This window comes from Euleptes europaea, chromosome 5 (assembly GCF_029931775.1).
Source record: "Euleptes europaea isolate rEulEur1 chromosome 5, rEulEur1.hap1, whole genome shotgun sequence".
NCBI classification, from domain to species: Eukaryota; Metazoa; Chordata; class Lepidosauria; order Squamata; family Sphaerodactylidae; genus Euleptes; species Euleptes europaea.
In genome coordinates, this window is record NC_079316.1 from 1,118,035 (window position 1) to 1,145,280 (window position 27,246).

Below are 27,246 nucleotides of genomic sequence, written 5' to 3' on the forward strand. Positions count from 1 at the left end.
AAACATCAGTGGGCGCAGAGTGCTACAGCCAGGATGTTGACTGGAGCGGGTTGCAGGGGACACGTCACTCCGGTCTTGTTCCATCTGTTGGAATTGGAGAAGACCCCTCAGGGGTTGGCCTGCTAGACAGGGCATCCTTTTGTGGGTCGCCTTCTGCCTGTCCTCAGACTGATATTCTCAAGGCAATTTCCTGGAGGCACCCGGTTGGCCCCTGTGTGAACAGACTGCTGGACTTGATGGACCTTCTTGGTCTGATCCAGCAGGGCTTTTCTTATGTTCTTATGTAATGATGTATTTGTGTGTTGGTTTTAATGGCTTTTAAGAGGAGATTTTAATTTGCATGTTTTTATTTATTAGCTGCCTTGGTGGCCCCATGGGGACAGAAAGGCAGGGTAAAAATCTTGTTAATAACAACGACATCCCATATGCCCCACGAGGAGGGTCGTGTGTCCAGGCTCAGGCTGCAGCAAATCCTTTTCACATCTCCCCGCACCCTGTCCCTCTCCATGGCTTCTCAGGTTTTACCTAACATTTCCCATAAAGAAGCCCCTTGTTTTTACTCCTACCACCTACCAGCTTGAATTCTGTGTCCCCGACCAAGTTCCCTGCTTGGCGTTGGGAAGAGACAGCTGCAGAAAGCCACGCTGGCCAGGCAGGAGCTTGGGCAGTGGCCATCTGAGCCTCATGTAGATAAGGGGGACACGGTGCAAGTCAATCACCCTCCCCCCCAACCGAAAAACCTTGTTTGCCTCCAGCAGCGGCATCCACAGAGGGTGCCTGCCAGGCATACAATTTCATCCAGGCAGAGTTCCCCTCCGGTTCGTGTGTGGCGTCTCCTTCGCTGCCAGAAAATGCAGGCATTGCCAAAATGAGTTTGCAATATTTGTCTGTGTTGATTCCTCTCCTTTCTCTGCGTTCAAACTGAAGCTGTCAGATGGGGGGGTTGATTTATGACTCAGCTGGGCAACTCTTGAATGCACCAAAGCTGCCGCTCAAACCAGAGGGTAAACAGCTTCTAATTAACTTGGAATTAGCCCCATGCTGAAAGGGTCCCCAGATGACTGGCGGGCTGGTCCCCCTCTGAGGAGCGCAGCGGCGTCCAAAGTGCACCAAAGAGAGGAGGTTCCCCCCCTCCAAATTCCCGCGGGGCAGCAGATCTGTCGCTGTTCTGCATTGGTGGTTGCTAGAGGATAGAATGAGGTTCAATACCTGGAGCTTTTGACTGGCTTAGTCCATTCTCTCCCACAGGGGGGATTTCCTGGCCCTTGACGGGACAGTGAGGTCAAGTTGACCCAAGAAGTGAACGGGGCAGGGGGGCGGGGGGGCGAGATGGGGAATGATAACATATTGATTTCAGTCTTCTCCGGTGCCATGATGCTTCTGGTATCTTTCAACCTTATTGGAGTCAATTTCACTGCAGCTTTTTGTGCACTGAAACTGGCAAAATGAATGTTTTTAAACATCTTGTATTTATATATGGATTCTTTTGCTGCTTTTCTATTGCTTTGTGAAATAAGGGAAATGGTAAAGGTTTGTTTTATTTCGTTGGCACCTGGTCGCATGCTCAGTTCAAGCCCATTTCTGTGACCTTGCAGTCTAACGGACCCCCACATCAGATTAGCAACCAGCCTTTTCTGTTTAGCCCGGGGCCGGAGTGAGGCGGCCGTCCTGAAAGGGCTACCGGCTTTTAAACTGGTCCCTATAGTTGCCCCTTTATTAGGGGGAGGGGGAGGTGGTGGTGGTGGTTTTGATATGCCAACTTTCTCTGCCACTTAAGGGAGACTCAAACCTGCTCACAATCACCTTCCCTTCCCCACAACAGACTGAGAGAGCTCTAAGAGAGCTGTGACTAGCAAAGGTCACCCAGCTGGCTTCATGTGTAGGAGTGGGGAAACAAATCCAGTTCACCAGATTAGCCTCCGCCTCTCACATGGAGGAGTGGGGAATCAAACCCACTTCTCCAGATCAGACTCCACCGGTCCAAACTGCCACTCTTAACCACTACGCCACGCTGAAGTTTGATCTGCAGCAGCTATCCAGTGATGGTCTCTAGCTCCATGCCAAACTTCAGGCACCCATTTCTGCACATGTTAAAGGCCCAGGGGCCTCTTTCTTCCTGGCCATTCAACAGCGTTAAGGTCTAAGACCCCTTGCTTGGAAGGGAACCAGTTGGCCGTCTGTGGGGCTTGCAGTGAAATACAGGATTGCGCTGGACGTGTGTATCTGGGGTTTCGTGCCGGCTCATGTCTCATTTGGCTTGAACGCTGGCTCTTCTTTCTGAGAATGAATCATCGAACCTTTCCTCTGCACTCAGACTTCTGCAAAGGGTTTGCATCAGACCAGCCAAACGCTCATCAGTGTACATGGTTCTCCTTTCCTGGTTTTATATTCACAACAACCCTGTGAGGTAGTTGAGGCTGAGAGTGAGTGGCTGGCTCAAGGTCACCCTGTGAACTTTCGGCCTGAGTGGGAATTTGAACCCAGATCCTAATCCAGCACTCTAACATCTACACCACAATAAGTCTTATGTGGATTTTGCCAAACATACCGTGGAAAAACTCTGTGAGGGGCAATCCTAAAATGGGGCTGAATAAGTAGCTAATTTCTAGGATTGTGGGTTTAAGGATATAAAGTAGGAGATTCTGATGTAAGAAATCAGGCAAAACTCACAGGGCGTCCAACAGCCGGTGTGGATGGGTACGAGGGGGCTGTCGGTCTTTTAGAAAAAAGTAAAAAGGGGAAGGTACTGGTCAGGAAGCAGAAAGCGAGAGATCTGCACGCAGGCCCACCCATTGCAAGAAGGTCCCTACCTCTTCAGCATGGGTGGCACCAGCAGCTGGCATGAGGGGGCAGCTGTTTGGGACCTGCGGGTGTGGAAGAGTCTGCCGAGCCTCAGATCAGCACAATCCCTTACTGCTTGCTTCCAGGGTTTCCTCTTTTGCATGAGCTAGGCAAGACTGAGAGGCAGTGATGGATCCATGATCGACCACTCTGTTTGCTTTTGGCGGGGGGGCGGGTAGCCTGGTTTCCCCAAGTCCCATTGTTTAGATTTTGGGATTTGAGATGATCCGTGATTAGTATAAAAAGTCATTGTAGTGTCTTTCCTGCATAGCCTATTGAGATGGAATTGGACTGTCTTCCTTCCTTCCTTCCTGTCTCTGTCTCTCTGCCTTTCTGATTTTCAGTGAACTGGTTGCATTTTGTATCCCAGGAATGGTGGTAGTGGCAATACCAACCAATGTATTTTAGAGGGAGTGTTGACTCAAATCTGTGACCCAGGAAGCCCCTGGTTCAAACCCCACCTCAGTCCATGATCTCAGCAAATGGGGCAAGGGCCAAATATTCCTTCACAGTCCTCAATCTACATATGTGATATCAAATTGCAACTGACTTTTGGCAACCCCACGAAGGGACTCCCAAGGCAAGTGATTAACCAGAGGTGCTTTTGCCATTGCTTTCCTCTGCAGAGCCTTCCTTGGTGGTCTCCCATCTGAGCGCCAACCCTGCTTAGCTTCTGAGATCTGACAAGATCAGGCTGTACCATGCTGCCTTCCCCCACCCCACCCCCATCTACAATATGGGAAAAATGCATACTGGGTCATTTTCAACAATTACAAATGTCTGATAAAGCTTTATGTGTGTGTGTGTTAAGTGCCGTCAAATCACTTCTGACTCATGGCGACCCTATGAATCAACGTCCTCCAAAGTGTCCTATCCTTAACAGCCTTGCTCAGATCTTGCAAATTGAGGGCTGTGGCTTCCTTTATTGAGTCAATCCATCTCTTGTTGGGGCTTCCTCTTTTCCTGAGGCCTTCAACTTTTCCTAGCATGACTGTCTTTTCCAGTGACTCTTGTCTTCTCATAATGTGACCAAAATACGACAGCCTCAGTTTAGTCATTTGAGCTTCGAGGGTCAGTTCAGGCTCGATTTGATCTAGAACCCACTGATTTGTTTTTTTGGCAGTCCACAATGTCCGTAACACTCTCCTCCAACACCACATTTCAATGGAGTCTACTTTCTTCCTGTCAGCTTTCTTCATTGTCCAGCTTTCACCCACCCCTACATAGTAATAGGGAATACGATGGCATGAATTAACCTGATCTTGGTGGCCAGTGACACATCCTTACACTTCAGAATCTTTTCTAGCTCCTTCACGACTGCCCTTCCCAGTCTCAATCGCCTTCTGATTTCTTGGCTGCTGTCTCCCTTTTGGGTTGATGATGGAGCCAAGGAACAGTAGCCCAAATGCTGCATAAAGACTAAGCATCATTATTGTTGCAGCGTGCAAAGCCTGTCTTTAAGACAGGTGTGAATGGTTCAGGTGCCCCAATTCAGATGTCCCCATGAACTCTGGCATCTCTCAGACCAGGAAGGTCTCAGTCTTGTCCTGTCTCTTGTCCTGTCTCTGCACATCTTGCGCCCTGCTTGCGTGGTAGGCACAGTTTGCAGCCCTGTCTGGGCAAGGTCCTTTGGTTGTGAACGGCTGTTACAACACAACACCTGGAGGTGGATCGTGTGTGAGTGTTGCCTGGGGCCAGTGTGTGTGTGACAAAGAGGAAAGGGGCCCTGAGGGGCTGGCTGGAATTGGTTTGTTGTGCCTGAATTCACTCTGCATCTCCAAATGCAGCACTAGCTTTTCCCTGTAGGAGGGAATTGGGGCCCCTCGCTTCAACTTCCAGGGGTCAGGTGGGTGCCGGCCAGGGTTGCCAACTCTAGGTCCAGAAATTCCTGGAGATTTGGGGGTGGAGCTTGGGGAAAGCAGGGTATTCATAGAGTCCCCCCCCCTCAAAAGCAGCCATTTTTTTCAGGGGAACCAATCTCTTGTCTGGAGTTCAGTTGTAATTCTGGGCGATCTTCAGGCCCCACCTGGAGGTTGGCAACCTTAGTGCCTGCCTGCTCTTGCAGTTCCGGCCCTGGTGAACTACGCCCGCCCCTCTTGGGCACAGCCTTCTCACCCTTGGCAACTGGCTTGCGTGCGGAGAAGTACATGTCGGTGTGTCTGTTTTTTCGCAGAGCCCCAGCTGAAAGGGATTGTGACCCGGTTATTCAGCCAGCAAGACTTCTTCCTGCAGATGCACCCAGATGGGACGATCGATGGGACCAAGGATGAAAACAGCGACTACAGTGAGTCTGGCTCTCTCTCTCTCTGGCTCTCTCTTTCCTTCTCGCCACTGCCTGGCCTGGGGATCCACCAGCCCCATCGCCTGGGCACTCCCTCTTTGCAGGGGAAGGGTTGAATTGCAGCCCGGGCTGGTTCCTCTGCTGCTGCTACTGTTGCTGAGCGCCCTTGCCTGTGCTTCCCTTTTAAATAAATCTCTCTCCTGTCGCTTTCGCACTGCTCTGGCTGCAGCTGCCGTCTGGGGATGGTGAGGTGAATAAAACTCTCACTTCCAAGGGAGGGGCTCTGGGCTTCTGCCAAGAGTGAGACCGACGGAGGTGAGATTTAGCTGGGTGGCCGCTCGTCTTGAGTGGCGCAGAACAGCAGAACGGAGCTGGGTGGGTAGACGGCAGCCTCCAGAGGACGGGGGCGTGGAAAGGGTGCTGAGGCTCAGAGGAAGAGCATCCGCTTGGCACGCAAAAGGTCCCGGGTACAATCCCCAGCATCCCCAGCTAAAGGATCAGGTCGGAGACCCCTGCCGGAGACCCTGGAGAGCCGCTGCCAGTCAGAATTGACAATACTGACCTTGATGGACCAAGGGTCTGAACCAGTAGAAGGCAGCCTCATGTGTGTTTATGTTTTAAGGGGAGGGGCTGTGGCTCAGTGACAGAGCATCTGCTTGGTATGCAGAAGGTCCCAGGTTCAATCCCCGGCACCTCCAGTTCAAAAGCACCAGGCAGTGGGTGATGTGAAAGACCCTCTGCCTGAGACCCTGGAGAGCTGCTGACAGTCTGCGTGGACAGGACTGACCTTGATGGATCTGAGGGTCTGACTCAGTATGAGGAAGCATCAAGTGTGTTGGTGTGTGGTGTGGAGACGGGGTTTTATGCATCGTTTTGCTGCACACGCCATCGTCAGGCCACGGTCCCTTCAGTGCGGCATCCTGCTTTTGAGGGTGGGCACCTGGGCGAGCAAGAGATCCCCGCAGAGCTGGATCCCCGGCCTCATCCCGCTGGGCATCCCTGGCACCTAGTCTTCTGGGCATCCTTGCCTGTGCCGGGTTCCTCGATCGCATCCTTGGCTGTGCTGGGCTTTGGCCCCGGCGTTCGGCATTTGTCGCACGCGCAGCTGAGTCATGCAGCCTTTCTGTGGGTTTGTAATTTCCCAGAGTGCTTGGAGGGGGGTGTGTGTGTGAGAGAGAGGCACCCAGAGACGCATGGCTAATCTCTAAAGTGGCATCTGTGTCAATTTAGAACTCCCACCCACACGCCGAGCAGGATTCCTCCTTCTCACAGAGAGGGTGGCCGCAATCGCTGGCTGCTTTCCCACTTAAACCGCCAGATGGTTTCTCTCCATCCCCACTGGGAGTGGGATAGGGGGATGCCGGTGGTCACGGAAGGGCAGTGGCTCAGCAGCAGAGCCCCTGCTTGGCATGCAGAAGGTCCCAGGTTCAATCCCTGGCATCTCCAGTTAAAGGGACTGGGCAAGTAGGTGATGTGGAAGACCCCTGCCTGAGACCCTGGAGAGCCGCTGCCGGTCTGGGTAGACAACGCTGACTTTGATGGACTGATAGTCTGATTCAGTACAAGGCAGCTACGCATGAGTTAATTGCTGAGCAGGGGCCGTGGCTCAGCAGTAGAGCCTCTGCTTGGCATGCAGAAAGTCCCAGGTTCAATCCCCATCATCTCCAGTTAAAAGGACCAAGCAACAGGTGATGTGAAGGACCTTTCTCTGCCTGAGACCTTGGAGAGCTGCTGCCAGTCTGAGTAGACAATACTGACCTTGATAGGTTAAGGGTTTGATTCAGCAGAAGGCAGCTTTGTGTGGTCACCAACCATAAAAAATCCATCCTTGCTTGTGTTTAGCAAGGGTCCCCTCATATCCCTCAGTACTCACTGAGGCGGGGTCTTCAGCTCTTAGCCTGGAGGAGGGGCTTTCTCTTTCCAGGAAAGTTCAATCAGGAGATGACCATTTCTCCAAGGAACTCAAAGCAGCCATTTTTCCTCACACCAACCCTGTGAGGTAGGTTCTGTTGAGAAAGAGGGAGTGGCCACAGATCACCCATTGAGCTTTGTGGCGGAGGGTGGGATTTGAGCCTCAATGCCCCCCTGCCCCTTTAACAGCCGCCTAGTGTGTGGAAATGGGCGGCTGAAGCTGTTCATGGCCTGGAGGTAAAGAACCTCGCCATTCTGACAAACCATTCTGCCAACGTCCAGGGATGAAGACCTCTCCCCCAGGACCCCAGGGAAGCTCTTTATGACAAAGTAACAGAAATGGGGATGAGACCGAAAGTCATCATCCTGCTGTGTGGGCTGGCTCTGCCTCGCTTCGACTGCGCTTCTCACCGGTGAGAAACCAACGGTTTCACCTTTATTTATGTACCATTTTCTGTTTTCTCCGGCTGAGTGACTGCTACAATAATGTACACATCAGCTTATGCGCCCAGTTGTGTACAAGAGGCATAGAAATGCACGTTCACGGAAATGGCAAGGAAAGTCCTTGGGATGGAGAGAAGCAAGCAGTGGGGTTGACCAAGAATCGGAATTGGGACCGGCGCTGTTGGATTTGTTTGTACACTTTGTCTGGCATTGGGGATAAGCAGTGCGGTGGTCAGGTTTTCGGGTGATGCAAAATTATTCAGGATGGTGAAAACCAAGATAGGTTTTGAGGCGTTCCGTGACCACCGGTACCCCTGCCCTAGCCTGATCTGTCTCAAATCCCTCCCAGGTACATGGGGTGGAGAATGTGGAAAGAGAGAACTGTCCCCCCTCTCCTGTAATATTAGAACTTGCAGGTATCCAACGATGCTGCCAACTTGAAAGGCTTGAAGAGGGGAGTGGCCATGTTCATGCAGGAGAGGGCTATCCATGGCTACTAGTCAAAATGGATACTAGTCATAATTCACACCTATTCTCTCTAGGATCAGAGGAGCATGCCTGTTATATTCGGTGCTGTGGAACACAGGCAGGATGGTGCTGCTGCAGTTGTCTTGCTTGTGGGCTTCCTAACCTGGTTGGCCACTGTGTGAACAGACTGCTGGACTTGATGGACCTTGGTGTGATCCAGCAGGGCTCTACTTATGTTCTGATGTGGTGATGGCTGCCAACTTGGAAGGCTTTAAGAGGGGAGTGGACATGTTCATGGAGGAGAGGGCTATCCATGGCTACTAGTCAAAATGGATCCTAGTCATGATGCATCCCTATTTTATCCAGGATCAGAGGAGCAGGCCCATTATATTAGGTGCTGTGGAGCACAGGCAGGATAATGCTGCTGCCGTCGTCTTGTTTGGGGGCTTCCTAGAGGCACCTAGTTGGCCACTGTATGAACAGACTGCTGGGCTTGATGGACCTTGGGCTGATCCAGCAGGGCTTTCCTTATGTTCTTATGACACTGATGGACAGTTGGTTCAGGACAGAGAAAAGGAAACACTTCCTTTAGAGAATGAGAAGTTCAGTTGTGGAATTCACTGCCAGTGGACATAGTGGTGGCCATGAGAGTGGACAGATTCGTAGAAGAGAGGTCCATAAGTGGCTACTAGACATGAGCTATGGGAACCTCCATATTCTGAGGCAGTCAACCTCTGCATCCCAATGCTAGGAGGCAACATCGGGACAAGGCCTCAACCTCTGTACCCTGTCGTTTGCTTTCCAGGGTGACTGTTTGGCTGCCGTGTGAAACAGTTTGCAGGACTAGATGGACCCTCATGAGTTTGATCCAGCAGGGTTCTTATGTTCAGGTGAAAAAATGTCCTCATCACAGTCTGGCTGGTTGGGACTTCCATTTTTACCATTGGCAGGATGAAGGCAAGGGAAAAAACGGTGGAGAGGGGACCGGATTCGTTTTGCATAATGGTTGCAAAAATTATTAAAGAATCCGGTTTCCTCTGCACCGTTTTTTCCTTTCCTTTGTTTTACTTTGGTGCAGCCCCCCCCCTTCTTTTTCTCCCTGCTGCTGACAGGAGCCCATCAGAAGGGAATATCACAGCACAGCAGGGACACCTTTAAGGTTCTGCCCCCGTACTCCCATTGTTTCCATGCAGAGTTTAACCGAAGGAAGAAACACGCGACCCTGTCCAGGGATCTCCAAAGGAGGGTTTCTGGGGGCCTCCATCTTTCGGGCACGCATGACAGCCGATCGACTCAGGCCGGGCCGGCCTGTTTGCCAAGAGGCAGCGGGATTCTGTTCCTTAGATGCAATGCAGACTTTGAAAGGAAAGCGCCATCGTTTTGACAGGGGGAGCTGCTGGTGCTTAAGTGGTTTTGAAATTAATTAGACACATCTGAACGCTTCTCCTCTTCAGAGGCTTAGGGGATCCATCCTGAAAATAAGCTCAGGGGCTGAGAGCGGCAGAGCTCGGATGGCTTTTGCTGTTGAAGTGACTGGGGGAAGAGATTTGTCTGAGCCTGCAAATGCGTATCAGGTGCCACCTTCCCGTAACGGGCGTTCCGCTGCAAGAAGCGGTTGGCTGTCTGGTCCTGAGGCGGTGGCTTCCTTTGGAAGGAGGGACTGGGACAGGCAGCCCAGGGGGTGTTTCTCGGCTTGCTGCGTCACCTGGAGCTGCCATCCTGTCTCTTCCGGCTCTCAGTTCTTCCCCAATGGCGACCTCCGGGTGAGGAGGGGGCTTGCGTGGATCTGCTCTGCTCCCAGCAACTCTGTCTGCAAAGATTCAGTCCTTCCCGACCTCCTGCTGTCTTGGCGCTGGAAATGTCTCCATTTGCTCAGCAAGCACTGATAGCATCTTGTAGGAGGCGGTGTGTCATTTACCCCACACCTCTGGAGAACGAGTCCATTGCTAGTTGCAGACAAGGTCAAGGGAGTGATCTGTGACTGAATGGCCACCCTGTCAGTTATTCGAAGAGTCGTTCTCCATGAGCTGGGGCTCTGGCTGTGGCGTTGGGGAAAGGGAGCTTTTTGTTTTGCGCCACAGCAGCTGCTTGCAAGCAGCAGTGGGACTCTGTGAAGCTCTCCTTGCCGCTCCAGACACACACCCCGCCTGCAACCAGAGGGCTTTTTCATGCTTTAAAAAAATCGCCATCCCTAGAGCACTACACTGCAATAACATTATTAAAAGGAATTCCAAGGAGCTAGTAAATTGTGGCAAGAGATTGTTATAATGTTATTGCTCTGCAGTGACCTAGCAATTGCCCATTTCTTTAAAAACCCAGGAAAAACCCCTCTGGTGGCACTGGGGGGGGGTTGTGGGGGCTGAGGCAGAAAAATGGTGCCAGTGAATGCATGGCGTGGAATGCACACCTTTCCCTGCCCACACAGCATGCAGAGGCGTGCTTGGAAAGTGACCTTTCCAAGAAATGGATGATAGGAGATGAGGTTTTGTGGCTGCTGCGTCTCCCCCCTTCCCCTTCCCCGGTTTGGATGTGCCAAACCACAGGGAAACCTCCATGTGAAGGAAGGGCTCCGCTGCTGGCGCTGATCGCTCTCCATGTGCCGCGGGGAGCAGTACAGGAAACAGGCCTAGTTAGCTGTCAAATGAATGGAGGCTGTAATAGTCCTGTGCTGCTGACTTGAGGCGAACAAATTCTGTTTTGGTGCCCCCTCCCCCCCGATGAATTAGCTGAACCTCGGCTTAAAAGTGGTGGCAACCGGGCAGACCAGAGCTGATGTGTACTGGCCGGCAAACCTTTCAAGGCCTGGTTGAAATGCCAGGACGGGGAGGAGGAAGAGGTGTGCCTGGGAGCAGAGCATGAGCTCTGGAACATGAACACAGAAGAAGCTGCCCGATACTGAACCAGACCCCCCTGGGTCCATCAAGGTCAGTCTTGTCTACTCAGATTGGCAGCAGCTCTCCAGGGTCTCAGGCAGGGGTCTTTCACGTCACCTGCGACCTGATCCTTTCAACTGGAGATGCCGCTGGGGACTGAACCGTGGACTTTCTACCTGCCAAGCAGATACTCTGCTAGTGAGTCCCCCCCCAAAAAATAACTGAACACACATGAAGCTGCCTTCTGCTGAATCAGACTCTTGGTGCATCACAGTCAATATTGTCTACTCAGTGTCAGCAGCTCTCTGGGTTCTCAGGCGGAGGTCTTTCCCATCACCTCCTCCTGGTCCTTTCATCTGGAGATGCCGGGGATTGAACCTGGGACCTTCTGCATGCCAAACAGATGCACTGCCACCGAGCCACGGCCCTTCCCAATGAAGCCTCTGGGATTTTTAAAAAAAATCTTGAGCAGATGTGCCCTTCCCCCTTTTCCTCATCCACGACAGCTTTTCATCACAAGACAAATGAACGGCGGAGGGTGAGTGATGGCAGCCATTTACCTTCATTATCTCTAGTGATGGGCTCCATTTTTCCCCAGTCAAAAGTGCATATAAATAGACTTGTTAATGACAGCCTTTTGGCACACGGGTGTGGTCTTTGCTGAGTGGGAAAGAGGGGTCTCCATCAACCCCTACCTCTTGGCAACGTTTTCACCCCACCCCCAATTATGCACCTTTGAAATGTAAGAAAACTGCCAATTGGACTTTTCCGGGGTCCAGATCACATTTCCTGGGAGAAGCCAACCAAAAGCCACACCCGTTTCCTGGTCATAGAATCATAGAGTTGGAAGGGACCACCAGGGTCATCTAGTCCAACCCACTGCACAATGCAGAAAGTTCACAACTACCTCCCCCCCCCCACACACCCAGCGATCCCTACTCTATGCCCAGAAGATGGCCAAGATGCCCTCCCTCTTGTGGTCTGCCTAAGGTCATAGAATTTGCATACTATTAGGCTTTGTATTTTGTATTTTCTTTTGTATACCTAACAAAAGATGTATATTAGATTTTAAAAAATATATATGTTGTATCTATATTAATAAACTGTGTTAGAAATCAGAAATCTTTATACTATAAAAACAGTTATTTTTGAACAGTAGATACTAGTGGAAATTGTGCTAAACATTGAAAATATGTGTACTGTGTAAGCCAACAGTTATCTATGTTTTGAATACACACACACACACACACACACACACACACACATATATATATATATATTATTATAGGTACTTCTGTTTTGTTGTTTACCCTCAGTATATTTGGTACCTATACTCCCTATTATTTCATTTGTTAGTACGACCTAAATTGGCAAGCAGGCGTACGGAGGGCGAGGGGGCCCCTTGTCTGCCTGGGCACCCTCTTGTCTCTCCAGAAAGCCCTGTTGACGGATCTGAGACCAGCTTTTCACGGGCTCCACTCTGAGAAGATCTGCAGGAGAGGGCAATGGGCAGCTACTCTGCCGCCACCACCACCACCCCCAGTCTTGGGCACACTCTCACCTCTCTGCAAAGTAGCAGGCTGCCCAACAGTGTGCCCCACAGACAGAGAGCATGTTCTGGATTGTGCCATTACCAGCCTCGCTCCATAAAGAATGCCCCGGTGCCGCTGGGGCAGTCAGTAAAGGCAGGGGTCTCTGGCACTGTCAAGAGGACCGTTTCAGGCTGTGGATGCTGTGGAGTTCACTCATCTCCGTGCTTGGGGGAACTGAGGCTCTGGCTCCCATCGAGGAAACTATGGGGGCTGGGAGTTGCTGTGGGACATTTTGTGCCGGGGGGTGGGGAGAGGCTGAGCAATGGTCTTTTCCCCTTCTTGCTTAATGTTGCCCTCTTCTCTTTCCCCCCAGCCCTCTTCAACCTAATCCCGGTGGGCCTGCGTGTGGTGGCCATCCAGGGTGTGAAGGCCGGCCTCTACGTGGCGATGAATGCCGAGGGCTACCTCTACAGCTCAGTAAGTTCCTGGCTTGTCTTTTGGGTCTTGATCCGTCATGTCGGCTTGCCAGGCGAGGGTGAGGATTGTCTGCATGTGTTTTAATATTCTGAGCGTTTCCACACTAAAGGTGGCCTGCCTGGCATCGATGAGGGATGGTGCTTTCTCTGTGGGGTGCCCCCCCTGTATGGAATTGCCTCCCCAAGGAGGTGGGGGGGACCCCATCCTTGGAAACTCGTAGGAGGCGCCATGAGGATGTTTTATTCTCCAGAGCTTTTAACGAAGCTTGCAGGCATTTTATCAGACTTTATTAGGTGGAGGGAGGGTGTTTGGAGTTTTACTGTTGTTTGATGTTTTAATTATATATTGCAACCTTCCCCGAATGCTGGCAAAATAAATAAAAATCTATAAACACTGCTGACAGCAGCTCTGCTCCCCAGTAGAGTAGAGTGAAACCAGAATCAGTTTGCCAGTTGCATACTGCCAAGTCCGACGATGGCAGAGACTTAATTTTCCCCTACTTAGAACCCTAGCATTGGAAGGGGCCATAGAGGTCATCTGGTCCAACCCCCTGCTCAATGCAGGATCAGCCTAGAGCATCCCTGACAAGTTTTTGTCCAGCCTCTGCTTAAAGACTGCCAGTGAGGGGGGAGCTCACCCACCTCCCTAGGAATCCCATTCCACTGTTGAACAACTCCTGCTGTAAAAAAAAATCCTGATATCCAGCCGGTCCCTCTTCCTGAAATTTAAACCCATGATTGCGAGACTTATCCTCTGCTGCCCTCCTCTAAATGACAGCCCTTCAAATACTTAAAGAAAGTTTATTGAATACATGAACACATGAAGCTGCTTTATACTGAATCAGACCCTTGGTCCATCAAAGTCAGTATTGTCTACTCTGACCGGCAGCAACTCTCCAGGGTCTTAGGCTGGGGTCCTTCCCATCACCTACTTGCCTGGTTCCTTTAACTGGAGATGCCAGAGGTTGAACCTGCTCTACCACTGAGCCACAGCCCCTCCCCTAAATCAATCATGTCCCCCCCTCAGACAAGATGTTGGATATTTTTTAAAGGAAACAAAATATTATAGTGGCACATTCATGTTTTGTGTCATTTATGTAGTTTTTTTTACTTAAAATGGCACTAGGAGAGAACAGAGGTGTACCAGCAATTACTGGGTACTAACCAATAAACACAAGTCAGAGCTGAATTTTTATCCCATCTCCCATTGAACCACGCTGAACTCCTGAAGAGAGATTCAAAACTGATCAAAGGAAGTATTTCTTTACACAATGCATAGTTAATTGTGGGACTCCCTGCCCCAGGATGTGGTGATGGCTGCCAACTTGGAAGGCTTTAAGAGGGGAGTGGACATGTTCATGGAGGATAGATAGGGCTATCCATGGCTACTAGTCAAAGTGGATACCAGTCATGATGCATGCCTGAGAGGGGGGTTTGAACCCAGTTTTCCAAGTCTGAGTCTGCAACATACCAGCTACTGTGGGGCAGTCACTTTCCCCTCTACTAACCTGTCTCACAGAGTTGTAAAGATATAATCAAGGCCAGGAGATAGATGCTGTAAGCTGCTTTGGATTCCCGTTGGAGAGGAAAGCATAGTAAAAATATTTATTATTTATTACCGTAAATTTCTATTCCGCCCTCCCCAGCCAAAGCTGGGCTCAGGGCGGGTAACAACATCAAAACCATAATAAAAGCCATAATACTCATACATTAAAACCAAGAAATATAACCATACTAAGCAATATAACCATAATAAAACAGCAGATGGCGTTTGATTTGGGTACAGCCTACATATAAACACTTTGTAGACTTTAGCTGTGAGCCAGAGAACTTGCAGGAACAGCAGAAGGATGTACGTATCTGCAAAGGGATACAGACCCTGGAGAGCCGCTGCCGGCCTGAGTAGACAGTACTGACTTTGATGGACCCAGGGGGGGGGGGGTCTGAGTCAGTATAAGGCAGCTTCATGTGTGTTCATGGGATTAGAACAGGAGCCACGGAGAGGCTGGGCAGCCAGACATTCCCCCATAGATTGCAAACTCAGGTAGAATAAAATTGGGGGGAGGGATGGGGGGCCCTGCACCGATGGACAACTTGTGGCTGCCCTCAGTTGTAGGCCTGGTGGAAGAACGCCGTCTTACGGGCCCTGCGGAATTCTTTAAGGACCCTGATGTTAATGGGAAGGGTGTTTCACCCGGCCGGGGCCAGGGCCAAAAATGCCCTGGCTCTTATCAAAGACAGCCACACACTCCTAGGGCTGGGGATCACCAACAAGTTACCATCCATGGAACATAACACCCCTTTGGGGGATGTACCAGGAGAAGCGGTATCTGTGTAAGTAAAGTAAAGAAGTAGGGAGCACATGAGGCAGGCCTGTCCAGAATGGCTGTCCCAGAAGCTCTTCCTGAGCACACGAACACACATGAAGCTGCCTTATACTGAATCAGCCCCTCGGTCCAGCGAGGTCAGTTTTGCCTACTCAGACCGGCAGCAGCTCTCCAGGGTCTCAGGCAGAGATGGATCTTTCCCATCACCTGATACCTGCTCCTTGCTAAACTGGAGATGCCGGGGATTGAACCTTGATCTTTGGCCTGCCGAGAAGATGCTCTGCCACTGAGCCACGGCCCCTCCCCGTAAGAACAGTAGTGCTGGATCAGTCCAGCGGTCCATCTCATCCAGCATCCAGTTTCCCACGATGACCAGCTGGAAGCCCTATAAGGCCCACAAGCAAGGCATAGAAGCCTCCCCCCTATCCTCGCCCCCCAACACTTGTGTTCAGAGTGTTACTACCTCCGAACATGGAGGTTCTATTTAACCATTGACGGACCTGCTCTCCATGGATTTGTCTAATTCCCTTTTGACACCAACTAAATTTGTGGCCATCGCTACATCCTGAAACAGTGAGTTCCATAAGCTAATTCCTCTTAGAGTGAAAGAGTATCTTTGGTCCATTGCGCGCCATGGCAATGACTGCAGAGGGTGCACCTCTGTGGTTTTTTCACTGCAGAAAGAAAAGCACCTTGGGGGCATCTGTCACGTAAAATGTGCAGAGTGTGGTCTGTTGTTTATGGCTGGTGCCCAGATAAAGGGCCGGAGGAAAGCGCAAGTCCTTCCGTAGTGCATTAGAAATGGCCTGTAGGGGTTGTTCAGAGAGAGAGAGCAAATGTGTGCACGTTGTTGTTTGTGTCTGGCTGGTTTCTTAAGCGGGGCTGGGAGTGTGGTCGTGCATCACTCGCGTCACTTGATGCCGCTTGATCACAGCACTTCTCGGGAGGGAGGTGTCGCGTGGCCCTCCCACGGCTGTGCTCGGGCTGTGTCTGGGACTCGGGGGCTTGTGTCGCTGGGTGTCCAGGGATCCTGTGTGCACGGATCCAAGGGGCACGGAGCCCAGGATGTTCTCAGGGAATGCGATTCACACACTTGTTTATTTACCTTTCTGCCTGCCACGCGAAAGTCTCAAGGTGGCTTTCAGCGTCAAATGGCTGCAAGCACAGCGCCAACAAGGGCCTCCGTTTGTTCTCCCAGCACAAAAACATGGCCGAGAGCCAGCCGACACAGAATTCCCTAGGAGGAGGCAGAATTCTGGACCGGGACATCCGACCTCAGGTTTGGAGGGGGTGGCCATTGCTTCCCTAGTTCCCCCCTGCTTGGAAAGAGGACGCAGGGCAAAGGCTGTCTTCTTGGCTTTCTATAGCCAAGGAAGCTTTTTATTTACACGCGGGGGAGCATTTAAAAATCTGAGACCCCACTGCTACGGTCCAAAGGGAGTCTGGAAATTGGACCCCACCTTTTTCTGCCTAAGAACAGCTCTGAGTAGCTGAGAAGGAAGATGGAGGGGTGGGGTCACATGCCCCGTTTTCCCACATGACACCCCGATTGGCAGTTGTTTGCAGAACTCAGTTGTGTCTTAAGGCTGCCTTTGTATCATATTCTGTTATTTATCATGAACACACATACATGCTGCATGTAAATGGTGCGTACGTCTCTTTGTAAGCAACAGCCAATGTCCATTCCCTTTACCAGTGAAACCAGGGATCAGAGCGTGGATAAATGTAGAGTTTCAATCACATGCTGTGTTATACAGGCGATGAACATAACATGAGAGTTACTGAGCGCACATTTGAAGAAAAATCATGTGTACGCTGTGCATGGATTGCATGTGCATTCCCTGAAACTTGTGAGCAGGGCTAGATTGTACAAGTGTTCAGTATAACTTGTGAGCAGGGCTAGTTTTTGTAGCAGAGTCAGTAGCAGGGCTGGATGTTAACCCACCCACAGGCCCACCATCGCTGCAGGTGATTTATTGTATTTATTACTGCATAGGTTTGGATTGTTTTTAAATTGTTTTAATAAGGTTGTTAGCCGCTCTGAGCCTGGCTTGACCAAGAAAGGGCAGCACATAAATCCAATCAATCAGTCAGGCAGCTGGAATATCACCAAGGTGGCAAATTCCTTTTCATTTACTGTGGCTCAGTGGTGGAGCCTCTGCTTGGCATGCAGAAGGTCCCAGGTTCCGTCCCCAGCAGCATCTCCAGTTAAAGGGACTAGGCAGGTATGTGATGCGGAAGACCTTTCTCTGCCTGAGACCCTGGAGAGCCGCCGCTGGTCTGAGTAGACAATACTGACCTTGATGGACCTGGGGTCTGATTCGGTATAAGGCAGTTCCATGTGTTCATGTGTTCACCATGAAAATGCCCTGACCTGGATGGCCCAGGCTGGCCCGATCTCATCAGGTCTCAGAAGCTCAGCAGAGTTTGTCCTGGTCTGTACTTGGATCGGAGACCACCATGGAATTCCAGGGTTGCTATGCAGAGGCAGGTAGTGGCAAAACCACCTCTGTTTGTTTCAAGCCATGGAAACCTTATGGGAGCACCTGAAGTCGGCTGTGACTTGACAACACATTCAGCCACTACCACCAAGGAAAGGCAAACTTTTTCTGGGTTCCTCTGTTACATGGGGGTTGGCCACTGGGCCAGATTTGGCTCTCTGCAGGATGCCGTCTAGCTGTTCGTAGAAATGAAGCCTCGATTAAGCATTCTAAGAAGAGAAGGAATCTCTGACCCCTCTGCCCGTGCCTTCTCCCCCTTACTTTTGTGTGGCTTTTGGAGCTGGGAGCAGATCCTGCCGCAGATGATTTGCAAATGAAGCTCTTTTGCCAGCCTCATCTTGGAGCGGATGGTTCAATCGATTTGTGGGGAAAGGATCATCCTCAGCACACATCAGGGATACATTTTGTTCATTTGTTTATCTAAAACCTGGATCTCCCCCAAATTTCTGCTGGGCATCCTGAATGGCCAGATCTCTCCGATCCAAGAGGGCCTTCTTGTTTCTTCTTGAACATTGCAGTTGTTTGATCCTCTGGATGTGGTGTGCTACCCCCACCCCCCGCCCAACAAAAGTAAAAGAGAACTGGAGTGAGTTTCATCTGAGAGGGGGGGGCAGACTGTGGCCCACCCCCACCCGTCTGCTTTCTTGGCATAGCCCCCCCTCTCCCCAACTGAAGAAGAAGACTTGGTCTTTGTGCCTCACATTTCTCTACCTTTAAGGATTTTCAAAGCAGCTTACAGCCGCCTCCCTTCCTTCCTCCACAACAGACACCTTGTGAGGTAGGTGGGGCTGAGAGATTTCGAACCGTAACTGGCCCAAGGTCACCCTGCTGGCTTTATGCGGAGGAGTGGGGAAACCAACCCGGGTCACCAGGTTAGAGTCCACCACTCTCTAGTATCAGAGGAGCATGCCTATTATATTAGGTGCTGTGGAACACAGGCAGGATGGTGCTGCTGCTGTAGTCGTCTTGCTGGTGGCTTCCTAGAGGTACCTGGTTGGCCACTGTGTGAACGGACTGCTGGACTTGATGGGCCTGGGTCTGATCCAGCAGGGCCTTTCTTATGTTCTTATGTTCTTACTCTTAACCACTAGGCCACGCTGGCTAACCTGTTGCTAACCTGGGCTCTGCAAACCGGTGGCCGGTGTTGCTTGCCCAGCCTTTGTGGTTCAAGTGGAGAGAAATCAGACCACACATTCTGGAATGCTGGGAAACACCCTGGATGTTTCCAGGCCAAATTTATTATTGGATCTACTTTCCCACTGATCTGCAGTCCCTTGCTGCTTACCTCTGGCTCTAAATTCCTTTTCAGTAGGCAAGCTATAATTAAATTATTTAGTGGAAGTGGTTTGGGAAATGAAGAGGGAGCCTCTTCAGCGTTGAATGTCGTCGCATTCTCCTTTGAGGGAGGGGTGTGCTGGAGGTACAGCTGATGGTTTGAAATGCAGAAAACCCTGTTTTGTATGTGTTTTGCTTCTGCGTTTGCTGATTTTTTTTTTTAAAGGAAAGGAATGATTTTGCTTGTTTTAAAGTCCTAAGTGATAATTTAAAAAATAAGAACAAAGCAGGCCACGTCCTATGGAAGGGGCTGCCCCTCTCCATTTTGTCTCTGGCACTGCCTCTTTCTTCTGCTCCATCACTTGGCATAATGTTAAATGAGCATCTGGGACCCAGCTGTCTATTAGCAGAGGGCTTCCCCCTCTCTGATCTGTTTGCCGCTGCCTCTCAAAGCTTCCTACAGATTCATTGTCATTCAAGGTCGTTGGCTGGAATCAGAGCCAGCGAGGTGTAGTGGTTAAGAGCGGTGGTTTGGAGCGGTGGACTCTAATCTGGTGAACCAGGTTGGTTTCCCTACTCCTACACATGAAGCCAGCTGGGTGACCTTGGGCTAGTCACAGCTCTCGTAGAGCTCTCTCAGCCCCACCTACCTCACAGGGTGTCTGTTGTGGGGAGGGGGAAGGTGATTGTAAGCCGGTTTGATTCTTCCTTGAGTGGTAGAGAAAGTCGGCATATAAAAACCAGCTCTTCTTCTTGAACACATGAAGCTACCTTATACTGAGTCAGACCTTTGGTCCATCAAAGTCAGTATTGTCAGACCAGCAGCGGCTCTCCAGGGTCTCCTCCTCTTCCTCCTCTTCCTCCTCATCCTCTTCTCCTCCTCCTCCTCCTTCTGAATTTGCATGACTCAATGGCAGAGCCTCTACTTGGTACGGCGGAAGGTCCCAGGTTCAATCCTCAACATCTCCAGTAAAAAGGACCAGGCAAGTAGGTGATGTGAAAGACCTTCGCCTGAGACCCTGGAGAGCTGCTGCCATTCTGAGAAGAACGTACTGACCTTGATGAACTGATGGTCTGATTCAGTACAAGGCGGCTTCAGGTGTCTTTTCTAAAACCTCTGGGGCTGGGAGCATGTCTGTGTGTCCAGAAAGAACGGTGGGGGCCTTTCTCAGGTTGCTGCTCCTTCGGCCACTTTACTGAGCCACCTCCCCCATTCTCCCCCCCTCCCCCCCCAACTATAAAGATCTTCAAGGAAGGAAGGCGTTCTGCTTCTGTGTGAGGGAGGGTGAATGAACATGCAGGGCGGGGCGTTTTCTGCATTGGCTCTGTGGCTTTTGAATTCCCTCCCCGGGGAGGCTGTGAAGCAGATGCGCTGTACTGTTGTAGCAGTTTCGGAAAGGCACCTTCTTTTTTGGATGCTTTTCCTGAACTTGGTACTCAATATTTAGTGCTCAGTTTTTTCTGCTGCTTGCTTTTGTTTTCGTTGATGTTTGGTCCCTCATCCAGCTGTGTTTGCAGGCAACCAGAAGCCCTGGGTATCCCCCCTTCTCCCGGCTTCCCCTCAAACGATGCAGCCAGCCGGTTCTGTGAAGCTGGTGCTCAGGAGAGGATTCCGTCTTGCATCTGACTTGGTGTTCAGCTGCGCTTCTGCATCAGCCGTGCGCACACACGCACACACACACACACACACACACACACACAAACCTGTCAGCTCTTGCTGGATTGGGGTGGCCAGGTATTTCTGGTGCTGCTACCCAGTTTCAGAATCTGCTGCTGCAGCAAACCCTTGCTCACATGTTTGAGTTAAGAGAGCCAGCATGGTGTAGCAGTTAAGAGCGGTGGTTTGGAGTGGTGGACTCTGATCTGGAGAACTGGGTTGGTTTCTCCTCTCTTCCACATGAAGCCAGCTGGGTGACCTTGGGCTAGTCACAGCTCTCTTAGAGCTCTCTCAGCCCCACCTACCTCACAGGGTGTCTGCTGTGAGGAGGGGAAGGGAAGGTGCTGGTAAGCCGGTTTGATTCTTCTTTGAGTAGTAGAGAAAGTCAGCATATTAAAATCAAATCCTCCTCCTCCTCTTCTTCTTCCTCCTCCCCCCTCCTCTTCCTTCCTCCTCCCTCCTCCTCAGAGGGTGAGAGGCAGTGACCTCTGGCTTTACTCTGTCCAATCCAAAACCTTGAGCACAGAAACTGCGCTAGACATAGACTTCTGCCTTGCGAGGAGTCGGCCCCTTGATCCAGCTGGGTCAGGACAGTCTGTGCAGAGAGGTGAAAACGGGCACAGAAAGGCTGTGCCCAGCATCACCTGCTATGGGCTATGAACGAGGGCTCTTCTGCACAAGAAGCCCGTACTCTCTCCCATGCAGCTGCGGCAGGCTGCCAAATTCCGGACAAGCTTGTAGCTTCCTGGTATAATTTATCCACAAGCCTTTGTGGTTAGGGGGACAGGTGTATTAATAACGGGCATCGGGCCGGGTTGCTACCTAGAGTGCTAATTTGGCTGACAGCAAGAGGATGCCAACAAGAGGGCCTGCATGTATGCAAAGGGTGATTCACAGCCCTGGCAAAACAGCTTCTTCTTGGCTTTGAAAGACCCTTCCTTCTTGGAGCTCAGGGCCGTGTGAAAATTCTGCCCCGTCTGATTTTACCCTTGCAGCGGTCTTATGAGAAACAGTTCTGAAGGGCAGAGGCTGGGAAGAAGCCCTCAGGCACTGGGGGTCAGCCTCTCCCTTCCCCCTCCCCCTTTGCTGGAAGGATCTTTGTCTGTCTTGTTTTTGCTAGTCTTTCCTCTGGAAGAAAAAAAAATCTGTCCGGTTCCCAATTTAAGAATTTTATTTTCCAGCGATGCAGATGGGAAGAGAGGCAAATGAGACTCTTACGGGTTTCCTTCTTTCCTTTCTCCGTCTTCATCTGGCAGTAAAGGAATCTTTCTGAATGTTAATTGCTGCCGTGATTGTGTGTGCGGAGGGCATAAAACTTTGCCAAGTGCCAGCCATGGCATTTTGCGGCGCCATTCAGAGTCTGCTGTCTCTGCTGATAGGCATTTGAGAGGCGGAATTACCTGCTGTAACTGTGGCGTGTCTGCAAACACTCCAGTTGTAGCTGAACTTTAAACAACGGCAGCCGTATAATGGATCGCTGGAAAGCCGGGGCGCTTTCGCCCTTCCTCTTCTCTGAAATAACACCAGAGAATCAGAGAAATTTTGGAAAGCGGGGAGTCCCCTCTCCCCAGGTGCAGCGGGGGGTGGGGGGCTCACATAAGGGCAGTTCTGCTTGTGAAAAATGCCAGTTCACTTCAACCAGAGAGCACCTGCTGGGGATGTGGGGGGGGGAGGACAGCAAAACGAATGCAGTCAAGCCCTGCCAGCCGCAGCCTCCAGTGCAAACCAGAGCGCCACCTGCACAGGCAAGCAATGTGTCCCTTCCTCCAGCTGGGCTTGGAGATGTGCCTTCTCAGAGCTTGGCCCTCTTTCGTTTCCTCCCCTTCCAGAATTTTGGCTCTGCTCCCTGCTCGGAGGCAACGGTGCTCTAGGGACACACCGAGGCTTCCCTCTCCTCTCCGGCACGCTCTCCAGCTCTGCCCCAGATATTGGTGCAGTCAGGTTAAAAGCTTTTCACTCTCTTGATGGATATGCAAAGCGGCAGGAGGAAGGTGGGGTTTGCTGCATCTGCCTAGCTTGCCTCCTGAGAAAGTGAGGCTTCTCCCATTCGAGGAGCAGAAGGCTCTGTGCAGAAGGCGTTATTGAGAGTGCCGTGTGGGCGCTGGGGCTGTGGGCGCATATACCCATTCCTCCGGCTCCCAGCTCCACTGGGTAATTGCTGCAGTTGGTGCAAAATGCTTCAAGCTTCTGGAGGTGAGACTTCATGCAAGGCTGTTGCGTGTCAGAGCGCCTCGGCAAGGGTAGAACTGATCCAAGCTCAGCAGGAGATGGAGATGGGGGTGTTGGGGAGGCAGGGCCTGCAGAGGGAGGCAGGAGAAGCCCCTTCCCCTTGCTGTACGAGAGGAGCAACAAAGGAAAGGAAGACGGCAGCTTTGGGCCGGAGCAAAAGGCTGCCTGGCGCAGAGGGGATCTGTGCGGAGCGGAGGGGCTTGAGGCTCATTCTGGACTGCAACGGAGCCTGGTGGTTTCTGGTGGGGGATCCTTTCCCAGGGCCAAGTGAGCTTCTGTTGGGAGCTCTGTGACCTGCAGTTTTTCCAAGGGTAAAGAAGCAGCTGCGGCTCCCTCCCCTTCCTATTGTTTCCCCAGACACAGCTGGCTTTGCTAAGCTACTCCTGGCCCCATGAGAGAACACACCGGCGTGCTGCTTTCACATGGCTTCTCCCCCACCCACCCACCCGCAACCCTCCATGCATTTTCTAGCTCACTTCACACTGCAAGCCTTTTTGGAAAGGGCACTTGAAGAATTTGGGTGTGGGGGGGTGTCTTTCCATCTCATTCAGCCACTTCTGTTGGAAGGAAGCGGGAGGAGATGCTTCCAGGCAGGGCTTCTGGGAGTCCCTGGGGGGCTGAGGGTGGTGGAGCTGAAGGAGGGAAGCCCCTCATGACAGGCAGGTGGGGACTGGGACAATTGGGGCAGGGGCAGGGAGGACTTTGCAGATGTGGAGGAGGAGTTTGTGCTGGATTGGGAAGTGGACAGGGAGCCAGTGAAAAGGACTGGGGGGGGGGCATCAGATGAACAAACGGAGGCCTGGGAAGGGGTTGGGAGTAGAGTCTTGGAGGGGGGGGGATGAAGCGAAGAAGAAGCGGCCAGAGTCGAGGGGAGAGACAGTGGGAGCCTGTGCTGGGTGGGAAGGATATTTTTGCCCTGTAGTAAAGGCAGAGGGCAAATGGGCAAAACCAACGACTCCCTGCACACACCCCCCCCCCATTCTCTGCTGTGCCCCCCACTTTATGGAGCGGCCTGCCCGAGGAGGTCAGGAAGGCTTTCCACAAACGATGCACAACTAACTTATTCAGGTGGGCTTTGTGGACAGGAAATAGGGCCACACTGTAACACTATGGTTCAGAAAGAAACTTGGGGTAAAGGGTTAGGAACTGTAGACTAAACCACTGTGTATAGTTCTTACTGTCTGTTGCTGCAAGTAAGTGCCTTCTGTTTAATTTTTGCTTTTGTTTAATGATGCTTTCACCTCTGGCGGCATCCAGATTTCTCCAAGTCAAATCGCATTGCTCTGTCTATTGGATGTTCCACTGTCAGGATTTCAGTACCTCGTAGCATTCCAGTAATATAAACTCCACTTCAGACGTTACAGAAAGTTTAAAGTTTATTTCAGAGAGGCTTACGAGATCAGCATCCTTGAGATGTCCAACGGCAGAATGACCAGAGAAAGACAAATACAGCATATATAGAACATACAAAGAATTAATTACAAGTAGACTTTGAAATGCAAGAACAACAAGTTTCTTTGAAGCTTCCACAAGGTGTTATAAATGACACTAGGAAGATCGATCTCAGATTTACAGCGGGAAGGCTTTGAAGTGGAGGTGTTACAGTTTCCAGTCTCTGTCCCTTTTTCCCATGGGAACGGAAGGGGGGGAAAGAGAACAGAGTTTACTCATCCCGGGTCCGACTGGGTGCCCTCACTGACACTCCGCCTCCCCAAAGACCCCTCCCCGGAGTTTCTCAGTTTGGCGGGATACTGTCGATGAAACTCCGCCACCAGGGTGGGGGCTGGTACGTGCACAGCGGAAACCCACTCATCGTGACTGGAGTTCAGGTGTTTCCAATGCACGAGATACTCCAGCTGGCCCCTTCGCACTCGAGAGTCTAACACCCTGGAGATCTCGAAGTGCTGTTCCCCTTGCACCATGATTGGGGCGGCCGCCGCGTGTTCAGGGTGCCATTCCGGTGCCGGTACAAAGGGTTTCAATAGACTTACATGAAATACCGGATGCACGCCCTGTAAGGTCTTTGGCAGTTCCAACTCCACTGTAACCTCATTGATAACTCGGGAGATTGGGAACGGTCCCACGAACTTTTGACTCAGCTTTTTACACGGACGTAGCGACCTGAGATTTTTGGTGGAGAGGTACACCTTCCCCCCAACCTTTAACTCCCAATGAGGCGCTCGGTGTTTGTCTGCTTGCGCCTTGTACCTTTCCTTAGCCCACTCCAAGTTTTTCACTAGCCAAGGCCAGGTGTTCCTCACCGTGTTGGCCCATACGGATACCTCGGGGGGGTCGCCGCCCGGAGCGATTGTGGTGCCTTATTTTACTGTGCCTTCTGCCTTGCGTCGCAGTGAGAAAGGCAGGCCATAAATAGCATAAATAAACGAATGAGAGGTGACATGACTTGGTGACAGACAAAAGCGAGAGAGGAGTCAGGTGACGTTGTCATTGGCCACGGAGAGAAGGAGAAGAAGAAGAGTTGGTTTTTATATGCCAGCTTTTCTCTACCACTTAAGGCAGAATCAAACCAGCTTCCAATCACTTTCCCTTCCCCTCCCCACAACAGACACTCTGTGAGGTGGGTGGGGCTGAGAGAGTGTGACTAGCCCAAGGTCACCCAGCTGGCTTTGTGTGGAGGAGTGGGGAAACCATCCCAGGTCACCAGATTAGCCTCCGCCGCTCGTGTGGAGGAGTGGGGGAATCAAACCCAGTTCTCCAGATCAGAGTCCACCGCTCCAAACCACCGGGGTCAGAGAGAGCCGAGAGGTCAAGGAAGAGGAGGGCAGAGTGCCTGCTTTGGATTTGACGTGGTGGCGCAGAGGCGGCAGGTGGTTTTGGAGAGGAGAGAAGCCGGGCTGGGTGGGGCCACGTTTGGAGGCCGAGGGCAGAAGGGAAGGAGGCAGCCGCTGACGAAGGAGGGTGGGTTGAGAGGGAAGACCCCTGGCGGTGTGCTGGAAAGCGGGGCAGAAGGAGCAGGGGGGGGGGTGAGGCAAGGCTGGGGGGGTGTTGACAGACGGAAAGGGGGAAGAGGAGTAGAAAAGAAAAGGGCTTTCTGTCTGTCTGGTCTTCTCTTTCAAAGCCGACTGGGCCAGCAGCGATCGCTATGCCTTGCGGCAGTGAGTTCTGCAAGTTCATGCTTTTTTCCCTAGTGGCCCTCAGCCCACTGCCCGTCATTAGTCTGGTCCCAAATCCCACTTGGCGCATGCTCTGTGTCTTCCAGAAGGCCCGATCACCCTCTCCCTTGCTGGTGTTTTCATAAAAAATAACGAAAGAACTGATTGATTCCAGGCGTGAATCTGCCAAAATGGGGTGTTTTGTGGAAAGGCCTGGTTTTAGAGAGGGTCCTGCAGACCCCGTCTCTGTTGCTCGTACATTTTAATGGCACGCCCCCCCCCCCACTCCTCATGCATTCCTGGGATTGTCTGCAGCAGTCATCTTCCGGCCTCCCCACCCCCCCACCCATCTTTTTGAAGGTGATTATTCAGGACAGATGGAAAGACATACTGTTATTTCACTGTCTCGCACACCCGGACCCTTTTGCACGTGTGGTTTGTTTTTGCTGTTTTTGCTGCCTCGCCAGGAGAGTTATAACTACGTCTCATACTTAAGAAAATGTTGCCAGCATAACATCACCAAAGAAGGCCTTTGCATTTGCCTTGGCAATCTCTGTCTGTTTTGGCTACTTTTGACTGAAAAAGGACTTACATTCTGGACACTGAAGGATGATTTTTGCCCAGCTCCAGAAGTGGGATGCATAGATCATCATCAGAGATGCCTTCGGGAAGATGCCTTCAGGGAAACCTCAGCTCTGGTTGTGCCTGGTTCACTTTGAGGCATTTGTGCAATGTGCTGATGCGTGACTTCGTACCTGTGGAGCTTGGTCTGTCGTGGTCGAGTCGCGTGTGCAAAACCACATTTCTGGTGCCATCAGAGGATATGCACCAAAAGCCATGTTTATGCTTTAGAGAACATGCTAAAAAGCACACATGATCCAATCATTTCCCAAGTCATGCAGATCTGCCATTCCTTCACTGATACTCCTGGGGTGGCCAGAGGGCAGCTGGGCCCCTGCAAATTTTGTGGTTGTCTGGAAGAGAGTCACCGTGGTGTAGTGGTTAAGAACAGAGGACTCTAATCTGATGAACTGGGTTCAATTCCCCACTCCACATGAGCAGCGGACTCTAATCTGGGGAACCGGGTTTGATTCCCTGCTCCTCCACATGAGCAATGGATTCTAATCTGGAGAACCGGGTTCAATTCCCCACTCCTCCACATGAAGCCTTCTGGGTAAACCTTGGGCCAGGCACAGTTCTGTCTGAACTCTCTCAGCCCCACCTACCTCACAAGGTGTCTTTTGTGGGGAAGGGAAGGCGATTGTTAGCCGGTCTGATTCTCCTTAAAAGGGAGAGAAAAAGCGGGGTCTAAAAACCA

The 27,246-nt window shown here is 51.4% G+C and overlaps 1 protein-coding gene across 1 annotated transcript in view; it reads left to right on the plus strand.

Annotated features, from left to right (window-relative positions):
* FGF12 (fibroblast growth factor 12) overlaps window positions 1–27,246 on the plus strand; it is an 81,728-nt gene that overhangs the window by 16,746 nt on the left and 37,736 nt on the right. Inside the window, exons 2-3 of the mRNA XM_056849565.1 lie at window positions 5,015–5,125; window positions 12,724–12,827. Coding sequence (XP_056705543.1) covers window positions 5,015–5,125; window positions 12,724–12,827 — 215 coding nt within the window. The remainder of the gene's footprint in view (window positions 1–5,014; window positions 5,126–12,723; window positions 12,828–27,246) is intronic.